The 16,091-nt window shown below is 49.3% G+C and overlaps 1 protein-coding gene across 2 annotated transcripts in view; it reads right to left on the bottom strand.

The window, feature by feature from the left end:
- LOC146869385 (amine oxidase [copper-containing] 3-like) overlaps nucleotides 1-16,091 on the bottom strand; it is a 79,612-nt gene that overhangs the window by 17,752 nt on the left and 45,769 nt on the right. For both annotated transcript variants that reach the window (XM_085599698.1, XM_085599700.1), the window contains exon 2: nucleotides 15,498-15,783. In XM_085599698.1, the coding sequence (XP_085455824.1) occupies nucleotides 15,498-15,783 (286 nt within the window). The remainder of the gene's footprint in view (nucleotides 1-15,497; nucleotides 15,784-16,091) is intronic.

The raw sequence follows: 16,091 nt of genomic DNA, 5'->3' as shown, positions 1-16,091 counted from the left end.
ACAAGATTCCATAGCCCTTGAGTGACTCGTTGCTTCATTCAATTTTTTCCCTTTGTAAACCTAGATGTGTAGTCCTCGATTTATAATGGGATGAAGTCCCGGAATCCATTGAAGAAACCTGGGCTGGAGTAGCTAGTCGTGCATGAACCAGGGAAACTTTGAAGGGCTTCTATACATATTGAGAGGTCTTCATGCAGCTCCATTCCCTTCCTATTTTTCACGTAAGATCTGAAAAGCAGAAAAGGAAAAACCTGCCCCTCCAACACCGGACTATGCTTCGTCACATATAATAAGGTGTGCTAAACCTATAGAGTTACTCTTGGTCTTTTAGAAAATGACATCTCTTCCATAGGCTACAAAATGGAAGCTTCGAACAGCAGTGTAAGTATACGTACGCCTGTCTCTGACGTCACTTCCAGTGCAAAGGGCAGCTCAGGCGAAAGTAAACACTGTTCCCCAATCCCTGGGTCCTAATAGGCAGCACAAACACCTCCCTCCTCCACTACCACATCAGGGCTGACTGAATGGACAGAGAGTAATATTTACTAGCCGGTGGCTGTGAGCCAGATTCAAGCCTGTGGTTTCTCTGCCCTTGCTCTGTCCAAGCAGCTAGTGACCAGGCTCAAGAGTAGGCAAGCATTCTACGCCAATGCATCACTGCACTTAAAGAGCAAGTCATTGCCACCAAGGGGTTACTTCCTTTGGTCTTCTTCTGCTTCACCTGGGTCTCCAGAGGTCTGGATGAAGTAGGTGGCATGGCAGATGGTGGCTACTCCACCGCCTCTGAGCAGCACCGAGAGAGGTGAGGTAATGGGCAGAGTACTCTTATGGCCACCGACCAGTGACACTCCTAGCAGCCACAGGTCTATGCAGCTCACGGCTGTCAGCATCCGCACTGATGGGGTCCACCATGGCACCAGCTCTCTGTTCCTACTGAGAGCAATGAGCCAGGTAATCAAGGAGGAAGGTGGAGAGAGGCCTTAGAGGAAGGTGGAGACAGCGGCAGGATGACGAGTATTGGGTTTTTATGGAAAGGTAGTTACCAAGGGTCATTATGACACAATGCATCATTTCAGCTGTGCTTTCGTTGTTTATTTCATGTCTCTGAGAACCTGTTGGTGGAGACACAACCCTGTTATTGACAGCTAGTCATCAATAATAATATACATAGTAGACACTATGGTCAAAATAGAACTGGAATATGTTGTGCCATACTATTCAAATAGTAGCCTAGGAGGATGATGTCAGTGCATTTTACCGCTGTGTGACTGAGGCTATACAAATATCCATAGAAAGGTATTTAAATTATCCTCTAAGCAGCATAGTATTCTGTTTTTAAAATACAGGATATCGCTAAAGGGAATATGTGTGCAATATGAGTCCCACTTAAAATGGAGTTCAAATATCATGTACCATTGTTTTCCGCAATGGAACGACTAAAATGGATGGCAGTCTTGGTAGCAACTATAGGAATTGAATATATAACTCAATTTTCTTAGTACAGCTAATTTTCAACGCTGGATTGCATTTAACAACTCACAAAAAGTAACCGGATGGTGTATCAACTAAATGTATATATGGGTTATGAAAATTAGGAAGCAATTGCTTTGTAAAGACGAGAACCCTCACTCACCCAGAGGTGACATGCCTCATCATTGGGTTCCCTCTTGCACACTGCGACCGCAAGGTACACAGTGTGGGCTACAACTCTCCCTCAGGAGAGGAGCGTGAGGTATTTTTTCTCCAATGTTTCTATGAGTGAGGGGCAGAGTGCACGAAATATTTCAAAAGTGAGTTTAAAACTATCTCATTAGAGGAAAATAATTTTAATAAGTATCCCATATGGATAGAGCTAAAAAACAGTTCCAAAACTCTCACGGCTCTAGAACATAGTGTGTTGTCTAAAGGCCTGGGTTTTCTTCCCACAAAACTAGGTGATGATTTTATGATTCATAAAGAATTGGCAGAGTTTGTTCGGCAGGTACGATTACACTTTTTCTTTACTAATTTAGATAAGGATGACTCTAATCTCGTTCCAAGTACTGGTTTTAGGAATAAATCTACCTTCCTTCCATCATTAAGTGCCTTCTGGAATAAATACCTTTGAAAAAGCTGTACTCAAAGAATATGAGTCCAGGTCGGATCATCCCAAAGAACCCTTCTGTAACATCTCTAATGTTGAAAGGAAATCTATTGAGGAATTAGGAAATGATGCCAACATTACGATTAAACCGGCTGATAAAGGTGGTGCCACGGTCATTTTGGATACTGAGGTTTAACATAATAAATGTCTAAGACAGTTGAATGATGCCAGATTTTATACTCTCATTTTACAGGATCCCACGCCCAGGTTACAGATTAAATCTCTTGTTTAAGAGGGAAGAGACTCCAATTGGATCACTAGGAGTGAGGCAGAATTTTTGATCCAAAAACATCCCAAGGTGTCGGCGTTCTATATTCTTCCAAAAATCCACAAGGAACAAAGACCTCTACCTAGCAGACCAATCGTGTCAGGCATTGGTTCTATCTTAGAACCCCTCTCTAGGTTTGTGGATCATTTTCTTCGACCTATAGTGGCTGAGATGCCCTCATATTTGCAGGACAATAAGCATGTTCTTTGTCTCTTGGATACAGTGTCTTTTGACCCTATGGTGAACATTATGGTGACATATGACGTTGAGTCATTATATACTAACATTCCGTAGAATTACACTCTTGAAATTATAGAACATCTACTTGGGTGTCACCCAGGCGAGGATCAAACACCTAATGCTTTTGTCATGCAGTGTGCTAGGAGAATGGCCTTAAAAGAGAACTTTTTTAGTTATGAAGGTGATCTATATTGACAGACGACTGGAACTTCGATGGGCAGCACCTGTGCCCCCAGCATGGCTAATTTGTATATTTATGGCTTTAAAAACGAAGTTCATATACTCAAGTACCAATCCATTTCAACCTTGCCGCAAACTCTGGAGACGATATATAGATGATATCCTGGTCATCTGGGAAGGTGACCAGAATTCTCTAGATGTCTTACTAACTGGTTGAACTGTCGGGACATTAATCTCAAGTTTACCGGTGAAGTAAGTGCCATGACAGAATCATACTTGGACCTTCGACTATACCCAAAAAATGGGAAGATTCAAACATAATTATACCAAAAATCTATGGCTAGGAACTCACTACTTAGCTACCATAGCTTCCATCCACGTGCCTTATTGACCAATCTCCCGATAGCTAAATTCTTAAGGCTTTTGTAGGAATTGTAGTGAAATTACAAGATATAAACAACAAGCCAAAAAACTTAATTGAAGAACTACTTGCAAAAGACTATCCTATTAAATTGGTACGTGGAGCAGAAAAGAGAGCACGCAATAACCACAGAGAAGCACTCCTTGAGTCATATGAAAAACCTGAAAATAAGAGAATGGTTTGTGTGACTACTTTTAGTAATCTGACTGACAACATAAAAAGGCAATTAACAAATCTTGGCACATTCTGAACACGGTGCAATTGACTTTGGAGAAACCACTCTTTGCCTTGAAACGGAGTAGTAGTCTCCGAGACCTACTGGTACATACAAGACCTAGACTGAGACAACAAAGGGTAGACAGAGCACCTTGTGGGGAGCATCCCCGGTGACAGGGCACTTCCCTTGTGGTTCTTGTTCTGTTTGTCCATTTACTAAACATGTGACATAATTGGACATGGGTTTGAAAACACCTCGGTTACTCAATTCACATACCAATTGTAATATGAGCGGAGTAATCTACTTGATTACATGCCCGTGCTCGTTGGTATATATTGGGATGACGACACACAAGGTTAAACACAGGATGGTGGAACATCAAAGTGCCTTTAGATGCAAAAAAACAAATACGCCCATGACAAGACACTATGTAGAAATGGGCCATACTGAGGACGACTTTACATGGATTGTTATTGACAAACCAAGATATAAAATCAATATGGAGCCCCTTGATAGAGTGCTTTTCCGACGGGAACAGAGATGGGTGTTCCGCATTAAAAGTCATGTGACAGGACTTCATGAGGATATCCCTTGGTGCTCATTATAGACGGACATATACTTACAGTTAATATGTAAATTAATACCCTGTGATTTCGACTAACACCTTTCTAGATAGTGACACTATTATACTAACTCTTGTGGTAGGATGCACTGCACACATACATAGGTGTTACTTAACTTGTAGCTACGTTGGTTCAGTCCATTGGAGAAAAGGTGATGGAATATTTTTCATTTGAAGACACTTGATAGGACATGGGCTTCTATTTAGTCAGTTTTCTATCCATAGTGTTACAACAGAGATGTTATACATGGATCGACATTTGAAAACTACAATTCCCATCACCCCTGTAGTCTTCGACAAACACATACATAAAAGAAAGTAATAATGTACTTTGTAAGCTGTTTGAATTATGTATTGAAGTTACATGTACAATGGAAACACTGACATTCTTGACATCTTTATTTTTATGATACTGCCCGTGTGAAAAGAAAAAAAAAAAAAGAATTTTCTTCAACATTAACTGAACCGGAAGTAGATTTTCCGCTTCCAGGTAGTGACGCATTAAGCAGGAAGAGTATTAAGAGCGGATGCGGCCGGTCTCCTTTCGGCCTCTACGTAACAGCTGGAAGAACCGGGAAAGTCGGTAAGGAGACCGCGTTGGAATCCCATTATATGTTGAGGGAATTGAGTGGTGTTTTATGCGATGCATCGTTGATGCTTTTTAGCACATGCTTGTTGTTTTTTTGGTTTTTATACCATTAGCATAGAATGCGGGCAATATGGACATGAATGATTGACAAGCAACAAAACGTTAATGATGAGAAAGTAATGTAGACTGTAGACTCTCTGTTTAGGATACATTGAAGATGTGCTGTATAAGGGACCGAGGAAAATGTATATATATGACATGGTTGTGGTTTTAATTGTGCTCTCCATGTTGCCTTTAGATTCTCGAGACTCATATGTAGAGGACCTCCTAAAGGGAGAGGCAGACAATTGGTCTGATATTGGTGAGATGACTTGAAATACACCAATTCCCATGTGTGTAGTGTGGTGATTTGTCGCTGGTTTCTCACATTCACTTGGGTATAATTTTTGTTTATATGGGATGTAAATATGATATAGGTATTGTGTTTTTATGTTCACAGAAAACAGAACAGACTGCAGTTGGTTCCTTGATCGTCCATATAAATAAGTATGTTTTTTTGTTTTAATTCACATTGACAGCAGAGTGACATGATGTCGGTCCTGAAGAATGCCACGAATCTCTGGTCATCAAGGCAGAAACATGTTGACCTAGTCTTCTAGGGAATATCCATATCCTTATTCCTCACACAGTTTTTTAGCTCTATCCATAGGGGATACTTATTAAAATTACTTTCCTCTGATGAGATAGTTTTAAACTCACTTTTGAAATATTTCGTGCACTCTGCCCCTCACTCATAGAAGCATTGGAGAAAAAACACCTCACGCTCCTCTCCTGAGGGAAAGTTGTAGCCCACACTGTGTACCTTGCGGTCCCAGTGTGCAAGAGGGAACCCAATGATGAAGCATGTTACCTCTGGGTGAGTGAGGGTTCTTGTCTTTAGAAAGCAATTGCTTCCTAATTTTCATAACCCATATTTACATTTAGTTGATACACCATCCAGTTACTTTTTGTGAGAAGTATATGAGTAGAGTAGTACCGTGGATGGTAATAATTCCTCCAATTATGACCTTCTTGTGAGATTATATTTCATTTAACAACCCAATGCATTCTGGGAATGGTAGTCAACTTTTTATTGGCGAACATCCCTGAGATTGAGGGCGAGGCACTGGGCCTTTGCACTACTTTCCCTATGTAGCTCTCCATCAACGTTCTCATCTGAGTGAACTGCCTTTTTTTTTTTTGCATATTTATATAGCGCTGAACTCGACCCAAAGGTATTGTAGCGCTCTACACGAGCATCGTATTTACATTACACATTCAGGCTAGGGGAGATTAAGCCATTTGCCCAGAATCACAGGATGTGGACGCGACCCCGAGGCTCGAACCATGGTTTCCAGTACCAAAGTCGGCAGTCACAAGAGTTGCTGAAAACCGACAGTGCAGGTCGAGGGGAAGGTCGGCTAGGCAAAATAGATGAGGAGATATATCGCGCAATAATCACTCCACGCAAGGTAACTTAGCGTAAAAGGCCATTTTATTAGGACAGGGTTGGACAACCATAACCAAACATCAGACAAACCCCCCAACAATCCCCAACAACATAACTTCTCATTCCTCCATTCTCTCCCATACTCCAACTACTCCATCCCACTTCACACAGCAACCGCCTCACTTATCCCATTCGCTTCCTCACTTCTCTTCCAACCTCCTCCATCATCTCCATTCGTCGTAAACTGGTATGACGCACCCCCACCTTTCACCAGTATCCCCCTCCCCGGAAGGGTGAGTATGCCCGTCATGGACTCCTCCCCCCTCCCAAATCCGCTCCAAGCACTCACAACCCGTCCTAAACTGGCACGCTTATAGAAAAACTTAGTAGCCCTCAATCGAATCCCTCGACTGTAGGGCGGGCGGGTGGCCAAACAACCTAACTAACCCACCCTGAGGCGCTGGGGAAAGGAAGAGGAAGGACTTCCTCTTCCAGCCCCCTTTATCCTCCTAACGACCCCACCCCTTATCCCACCCCTTCCATACTCTGTCCCTCCCTTGCGCGAAATCCCCGGGGGAAGACTAGTCCGCTGACCTTTCTTCCCCCGAGGGCCGCATCGCGCAATAATCTCTCCACGCAAGGTAACTTAGCGTAAAAGGCCATTTTATTAGGACAGGGTTGGACAACCATAACCAAACATCAGACAAACCCCCCAACAATCCCCAACAACATAACTTCTCATTCCTTCATTCTCTCCCATACTCCAACTACTCCATCCCCCTTCACACAGCAACCGCCTCACTTATCCCATTCGCTTCCTCACTTCTCTTCCAACCTGTTCTATCATCTCCATTCGTTGTAAACTGGTATGACGCACCCCCACCTTTCACCAGTATCCCCCTCCCCGGAAGGGTGAGTATGCCCGTCATGGACTCCTCCCCCCTCCCAAATCCGCCAACCAGGGAACCCCCGGAGGGCGGTTACCTGCCCCACCCCATTCCAGTGCACCTTTCGCCCTCACGCTCTTCGACACCAGATAGACTCGTTCCATAAACCACTAATAACATCCCTCAACTCCATCATATAGTACGCATTGCCCATGTGCGAAAGGTGCACGCCATCGTCTCTAAAAAGCAGGGGCTCCTCAAGCCGCAGTCCAGTGTGCGCCAGCACTTTGATCCCAATGTTCTCACAAAAGACCCACATTGCCCTATTCAATTTCCTTTGGGCTCGTTCAACCGCTGCGGGCTTCAATGCCCCCCTCCAGATCCGACGAGGGATGAACTCAGTCCACACAATACAGGCACCAGCCAGATTGCGTTTCATAGCCTCCAAGTCCCTTTGCATCAAATACAGCAACGACACCCCTGATTGCTTCACCAGGTCATTCTCCCCCAGGTGGATGATGAGCAAGTCCGGACATCCCCTCTGCGACACTTTCTTCGTCAGCCAGGGCAATAGCTCCCCCCAGCGCATCCCACTCTTGCCCCACCAATGTACCTCGTGATGGCTGCTTCTCAGGCCCAGGCTACGACCATACACCTGCCTGTCGGAATACTTGGAGGCCCAATGCACAAATGAATGTCCAACGATCCAGGTAACCGTCTTGGCTCCCGGACCCCCAACACAACATACGAAGAAAGGAGAAATTAGAACACGAAACATAACAGAACCGCCCCACAGCCGTCGCGCCCCTGCGCACCGTGCCGCTCTACTTCCTTACGTACCAATCCGCCTGATCTTGTGCCAGGACCACCCCAGCCGCGCAGCCGCCGTCGCCGTGCTGATCCGGAAAGAGTGCGTCCCATACCCTGCCGGGTCCCTACCTAGTCGCCTCACTGCCATACGCAACACCGCCAGCAGCTGAAAAGCTGTGACCCGTTTCCCGGAAGCATGACAAAAGATCTCTCCTACACTCCTACCCACCTGCCCGCAAAGGCTCTCCATTCTCCACAGGACAAACACCCGCCTCTCCCGACTCGCACAACCATACCCAAGTGCCTCTTCCAGCCTGGTCTGTTTTCGACCTCCCCAGCCAAATACCCAGGCGCGCTCCATCCATTCGAACGTCCTCAAATACCCTACCCGGAGCACCTCTAGCCCCCAACAACTCCGAAACCCGGAAGGCCCCAAAAAACATCCACGTCATGCAGAACCGAAACAGCGCCACTTCCACCTCGTCATAACAACAGAAACTCAATTCCGCCAAGATGTCCACCAGCAATTCAAACGTAATAGCTGCACGCACGGCTGCCCCCCCAGTCCCCCCCGCACCCTACCCCAACCCCTCAACATCTTACTCAGCAACTCACTCCGTGCGGGATCAAACCCCAAATAAACCATCCGATAGAAGGAAATCCCCGCCAACTTCCCCGCAATCGTAACTGGCGACAAACCCTTGTCCATGCAGTGCAAAACATACCTCAGCACTCCCTCCTCACAATCCCCCTGCGACATACGCCAGGCATCCTTCGACCATCCCAGAAAAGCACCCAACTCAGCCCAAGCCAAACGATACGCCCGCCTTGTAGAATCCGCAACAGACTTCTCAACCAACTCCACCACTCTCACTCCCCCCAGCTCCAGATACCCTCCGGCACCTTGGTCTTGAAAACCTCTGCTCCGGGCGCCAACGTTCTGAAACGCTGCCACTGCGAACGAGACAATGCATCCGCAACGTCATTGCTAGCGCCCGGCACATGCTTCGCGCGAAACAGCACATCGAAACGCAGACACAGCAGCATAAAACTTCGCAGCAAGCGCAGCACCCGCAGATCCCTGGCCCTCTGATGATTCACCAGGTCAGCCACCGTCCGGTTGTCCACATGGAACAACACTGATCTGTTCTGAAATTCCAGCCCCCACACCTGCAATGCCACCACAAGCGGAAAGAACTCCAAAAACGCAATACTCCTGCCCTGTGTCAACCAGTGCACCGGCTACTGTTCCGCGCACCATCTCCCGTCCCAGAAAATGGCAAAACCTTGTGCCCCAGCTGCATCCGAAAAGATTTGCACCTGCCACACCATATTGTCATCCGCAAAGTCCAAGGAGACCCCGTTGAAATCGCTCAGAAACGTGTGCCAAGTCCGCAGATCCGCCCGCACGCCCATGGAAATCCGCACCTTGTGGTGGAGCAGCACCTCCCCCGACATGGCCAGCCCCAGCCGCCTGCAAAAAGTCCTGCCAGCCCTCACCACGCGACACGCGAAATTCAGTAAACCCAACAACCGCTGGACGGACCTCAAGTCAATCTTCCGCTGCACCACCACATGCAGCAAAAATTCCTGCATTTCCTCCGCCTTCTGCTGGGGCAACCGCGCCACCCAGGCGACCGAGTCCAATTCAATCCCCAGAAACAACAGACAACAACTGGGCCCAGCCGTCTTTTCCGGCGCCAAGGGAACTCCAAACTCACCAGCCATTTGCTGAAAATGCCTCAACGCGCCCCCGCACTCGCTCGACTGCCCACGCCCAACGAACAAGAAGTCGTCCAAATAGTGGGACACCAGCCGGTGCCCCGATCTGTCTGTGAAAGCCCACTGCAGGAAGGAACTGAAAGTCTCGAACAGCGCACAAGATACCGTACAACCCATGGGCAAAACCTTGTCCACGAAGATCGCCCCCCCAAACTGCATCACCAGCAAAGGAAAATCCGCCGGGTGAATGGGCAGGAGGCGAAACGCAGACTTGATGTCACACTTAGCCAATTCTGCCCCCCGGCCACACGCCCTCACCAGCTCAATCGCATCATCCACCGACACATATAGGACCCTGGAATCCTCCTCCGCGATGAAATCATTCACCGACGCCCCCTCCGGCCACGGGAAGTGGTGAATCACGCGAAACTCCCCTGGTTCCTTCATCGGTACCACCCCCAAAGGGGATACGATAAGCTCAGGCAAAGGCCACATGTCAAATGGGCCCGCAACCCTCCCTTCCAGAACTTCTTTCCGCAATTTGGCCTCCACCACCCCCGGCAAATCTTTCGCTGACCTCAAATTCTCCGCCCATCTGCGCTCCCGCGGTCCTTGATACCCCACCCAAAACCCTTCAGTGAACCCCCAGTAAAGCTTCAATGCCGCTTCCCCATCAGGATACCGGGAGAGCCACGGACTCATGGCCTCCACCTTAACCGGCGTAGGAGCCCTTCAGCCCAGACTGGCTCCGGCCCTTGGTAATCCGCCACTGCTCGGAGGGAGTGGCCAGCGTAAAACATTGTGTGACCGGGTGTCGCCCTCCACACTTAGAACACTCGTGTTTGAACTTACACGGGTAGCGGGAGCAGAAGCCCTTGTTAAAGTTCCAGCAGGCCCCCGTGGTGGCTCCCCCGCTCTTGGCCGACTGGCCAGCTGCGCCGGCAGCAGCAGCCTGTCCTCCTGCACTCGTGACACCAGTTTGTCCTCCCCCCGCCCCTGTCGAAGCGGGACTGAAAAGGCCGATACGTCACCGGAAGCCCGCTGGCCGTATGCGTGGACGCGGACGATTGTGTCGACGACATCCACTGTACCCACAACTCCTGGTCCACCTCTCCCCAGGGCTTATCAGGATTCACACTGATCCGGGCCCGAAACTCCTCATCATAGCTAAGCCAGGCGAAACCCCCAAAGTGCATCTGCGCTTTGCGAATAATATCTATGTATTTAAATAACGCGATGGCCCTGTCCTGATGTTTTTCGCAATAAATACTCACGTAAATCAAAAAGGCCGACGTCCAATTCTCCATGAACACATCGACATACTCATGTTTCCAAATCCGTGTCCTCGTTTTTTCGGACAAGTGCGACCCTAAAGGCATCGCCAAGCCCATGTAGGGCAGCTTCTTTTTGTGCTTCTCCCCCCCCTCATCTTTCCCATCCTTCTCCCCTCCTTGTCTGTCTGAACACCGGCCCCCACGAGCCGCTTCCAATCCCCCCCCAGGTCCGTCACCTTCTTCAGGTCCATCCCCTGTGCCGTCGCTCCCGCCTCCCGCACCGATCCGTCACCTACCCCCACTGACCTGCATGTCTTCTTACTCTCAGCCTTGTCTCCCCCCCACCCCCCACCACGCACCCCACCTGCAATGGTGCCGGGCACCTCCTGCGCCCGTCCGAACACTGGGGCCGTCGTCCTCTCCACGGGCGTCCTGCTACAGCTGGCCTGTTGCGCCTGCAAAACACCAACCTTTCGGGTTGCCGCCTTTCCCTTCACCTCATGCACCTCACGCAGCTCACCTTCCTCCAACTCCTCACCATCCGACTCATAATCCAGCTCCTCCTCGAAATCATCCGTACACAAATCCGTCCGCACCTCACGCACCACTCGCTTCACACCCTTGCCATGCGCACCCTGCACAAACCATACTCCGGCGCCGACGATGCCCGCTCCCGCGACGGAGTGCAGGCCGCCGCGGACCCCTGGCCTCTACCAGCAAACTGCGCTGGCTTGAATGCCCCCCCCCGCGCGCGGGACCGACATAGTCCGAAGGGGCCCCAGCGCCACCAGGTCTCTGAAATGTCAAGTCAGTCCCTGACTCATCCACCCATACCCACCAGCCGTGCCCCGCCGCCCGCCCCGCACTTCCCCCGCGTGCCGCCGCCCCACCCTCGGACCGCACCCCCCCGGCGCCACCCCCCCCCGCTGCCCTCTCCCTGGCCTCGCACATCTCCCCCCACTTACGCTCCGTCTCCTCAATCAACCGACGCTGTTCCCGGATGCGCTCCTCCAACGACATCCCCTCCCACCGGTCGTCCCACCGGACATCGCCCCTGCCCACGCCCCCCCCAGACCCCTCCGCCGCCTTTGCCGGGCCCTTGCTTTTGCCCCCCCGCCCCCCACCCTTCCCCTTGCCCCCACCCTGGACTCCGGGGGCAATTCCCCCCACCCACCCCCTCCCCCCTGCCGACTCACTACCAGAGAGATACAGCGCAAAATCCTCCCCCACCGGCTCCTCACTCTCCTCCCCCGGGTCGCTGTCCTCACTGTACTCAACCAGGCCCCCGCCCCTCCCCCGCCCAAGTGCCACGTCCCCCCCCGCTCCGCCTGCACCCCTCCCATGATCGCCCCCGTGGGACCTCCTGCACCAGAATCACCTGGCCCCCCAACCCCCCCTGACCCCCCCCCACCCCGCAAACTCCTGTGGCCCCCAGCGCAGGGGGGCTCATACGCCGACCCCCACGCTTCCCCCCGTGTCCCCCTCTCCTGGCCCCCCCCCCCGCGCGGTCACCGCATGCTTTTTTGGAGGCGGTTCCTCCATACATGCTGCCACTGCCGCCGCCACCCCCGCGGAAGCCGAGCGCGGTGTCCGGGTCATCCCCACCCATGCCTGGTCTAAAACCCCCAGCCGCAGGAGATCCGCTGTCCCCGCGCGGCCGAGGAGCTGCAGCGCTGCGCGCACCGCAGCGTTATCTGGCCTCTGCCCCTCGCCTACCTCCATCGCCGATCAACCGCCTCCGCGCCGCCAAGATCCCCGCCTCCACCGATGCGTGCACCGCTCCCAGGCCGCCACCCGTCGCCAGACTGGGCCGCCTCGTGTCCGCCGCTCCGCCGCCTGCAGGCCCCGACAGAAAAACCAACGCAGATCCCGAAACCCTTCCAAACAACCTAACTAACCCACCCTGAGGCGCTGGGGAAAGGAAGAGGAAGGACTTCCTCTTCCAGCCCCCTTTATCCTCCTAACGACCCCACCCCTTATCCCACCCCTTCCATACCCTGTCCCTCCCTTGCGCGAAATCCCCGGGGGAAGACTAGTCCGCTGACCTTTCTTCCCCCGGGGGCCGCATTTTCACTTAACTCAAAGCCTCCTCTAATTAAAACAAATAAATAAATAAACCACATACTTAAGCGGAGACCACATGAGAACGTTGTTTTACAGTTTAATGGAGCCCACCAAAGTAAACATCGCAGAGTACATTGCTGATTGCTTTTAAACAAACAAATTCGTCCTTTGTGGATTTTTTGTCTCCTTTCCAGTGAATTGTTAGTTTTTTGAAGAGTTAAATTCACAGGGTTAGAAGAGCTTTCGTAAATAAAAGATTACTGGGACATTCTCAGACAGATATCATTAATTATCCTGCCTACTTTTGAGTAGTTTTTTGTTTCCTAATTAACAGTGGATTCCAGGAGTACTCCTGGGAGAGTTGGAAAGTGCTTTTCAGGAATACTCCCATGCATTAATGTTTATGCATGCGTAAATGCAGAAGGTGTACATTTACACACTCGGATATATTTTGTATAAGTGCATTTAAAACATGTTTCTCTATTTTTTAATCCTCTACATAGAAAATAGTATTACTCTTGGAGTGTTTAAACTTCAGGAAAAAAAATCAAAATAAAAACCATCCTTCTGGTCTTTATGTTTGTGTTCATTAATCATTTCATTCGTCCTGTGCGTAGCAGTTTTTTATTTTAAAAAACACGGCAGTAGGAAGGGAAAAGGTCAACGCCTGCTTCTGTTTTCCACATGCCAGTCTCCATGGTGACGGGATGCAAGAGGCAGGCATTATAATCGAGCCAGGCTCGAGGCTAGCCTTGCTCGGCTGGACAAACTATATATTGCAAACAGCCCAGGTAAAATTGAAAGTACACAAAACACAACCCTTAAAATCCAGCAAGTGTTTAATGTACCAGAACTCACCCTCTGAGAATAGTAACAACAGAGAGCGGTTGCTTCTACTTGTGAAGTATTTGCCCTGTTTCCTGATTGTTAGTATGATGACTGTTTGATTGTGGCTAGAACTGCCTTTTAAGAACATAACACTTTGAGGTTACTTCCTCGAGGGACCGTCCCAAACGTCCTCTAAAGATGCATTTTTATTCTATTATTTTTGATGATCCTGGCCCGATGTGCTTTCAACATTGCCACTGATGTATTTCAAATCTCCCTTGAGCACATCTGAATCCAAACTACCAAGCCAATTCTTATACTGGGAAGGAAACAAGCTTCCGGGGACCGGTTTCTGGCATCACAGCCTTCGTCGGCCCGGCTTGCCTGAATCCTGATGGTGCAATGAGCAAGGGACTCACGTCTGAGCATACCCTCCCACACCGGAAGCTTGTTTCCTTCCCAGTATAAGAATTGGCTTGGTAGTTTGGTTTGCCCTGTTTCCATCATGCACTGGGACAGGTACAGACTAATTTGCATGTAGCCAGGTTCTGAGCTGGGATGGTGCAGTGAGCTAAAAAACAGTGATGGATTAAAACCATGATCTCTTGACTTGGTAAGAGTATTCTGCATCATTCAGAAACTCTGTCCATCACCACCCCCTTTTTCCCAAATCGATTTTATCCACACTCAGTGTGGGAGGGTATGCTCAGACGTGAGTCCCTTGCTCATTGCACCATCAGGATTCAGGCAAGCCGGGCCGACGAAGGCTGTGATGCCAGAAACCGAAAAAAAAACCCCGAAGCTTGTTTCCTTCCCAGTATAAGAATTGGCTTGGTAGTTTGGTTTGCCCTGTTCCCATCATGCACTGGGACAGGTACAGACTACTTTGCATGTAGCCAGGTTCTGAGCTGGGATGGTGCAGTGAGCTAAAAAACGGTGATGGATTAAAACCATGATCTCTTGACTTGGTAAGAGTATTCTGCATCATTCAGAAACTCTGTCCATCACCACCCCCTTTTTCCTACAACCGATCTATGTCCTGAACCCCCAAAATGGTATTTGAAGACCGACAGTACAATCTGGAGAGGGCTGCAGGAGATACAAAGCTGCCACTGAGAGTGGCGAATGCAGACCTTCTCAGGGCATTGGTACGACCCAAACATTTAATTGTGCCCATGACATCTAGAGTCTGTGAACTGTTCCTGTCTCGGAACGCAGCGGATCTAAACAATGGGTCAGTCTGTAATGCAACTGGCGCTCATGTAAAGCGCTTTCATACACTTGGGGCGAGTTTGCGCTACATAAAACTGCAACAAAAAAAAAGCAGAAAGGGAAGGGACCTCACACCAACATGTTAATGTTAAGGCGATTTCTAAAGCACACGATTACCCGAAGGTGTCCTGGCGCTGGATTACTTCTCTTTAGACAACATGTCACCTCTCCTTTCACATAAAAGCGGTCTATGGTGACTGCAAATCGGCAAGAGAGCTATTCTTGCATAGATGAATGAATGACCACAAAAACGGGCCCTCTCCTCTTTTACCACATGCGTTACATTGCTTGGCATAAATATTGCATCCACAACACCGACCTAACCACTACATCAAGAGGTAAGTAGTAGTAGATGTATGCCTAACTCAACCATGCACAGATAGGCGATGTGGCAGTGAGATATTTTTGCAGGCTGATATTGGTGACGTCGATATAGCATCATACAGCCCATAGGCGAATGCAGACACCTACCTTGCCCAGTTCATTGAATTCTCGACCGGACTCGTTTCCGGCAGGTACTCCCCGGCGAAGCTGACAATCTGGATCCGGTAGGAGCGCGGGTGACCCCACTTGTTGGTCTGGTTGCTGGCGAAGTGGACGTAGCGGGGCATTTTGTCATTCAGACGATAGGCAGCCTGGTTTTCCGTTTCCACCACTTGTCGGACAATCTTTGGCCTTTGAATCTGCACTTCTGGTTGCCAAGGGATGTTGAAAGGCTCGAACTTCATGTCTTGTGTCAAAAAAGAGTTAGAGGTTCCTGGAAAACAAGAACAAAAGATGCAATTTGAGACTTCACTCTTGCTGCCAAGCCTAGAGAAGAGGAGATGTTCTGTCTTGTGACACAAAGTTACAAACCCTGATTCACCATCTGACTTCTTGTTTGCTTTCCGGAATTTTAGAACAGTCCATCATGTAGATATTTTGAGCCTACCTTGAGGTCAACGTCAATATCTCATTAAATCGGCCATAATGACTCATGTTGACTACTAAAGACACTTAGGTGCAGGCGGAAACTTATCGACACCAAAGGGGATGATGGACTTATCAACACACGTTTGTGCGAAA

Source organism: Triturus cristatus, chromosome 1_1 (assembly GCF_964204655.1).
Source record: "Triturus cristatus chromosome 1_1, aTriCri1.1, whole genome shotgun sequence".
Lineage (NCBI taxonomy): Eukaryota > Metazoa > Chordata > Amphibia > Caudata > Salamandridae > Triturus > Triturus cristatus.
The sequence above is the reverse complement of the archived record's forward strand: the minus strand, read 5'-3'. Positions and strand labels throughout refer to the sequence as shown.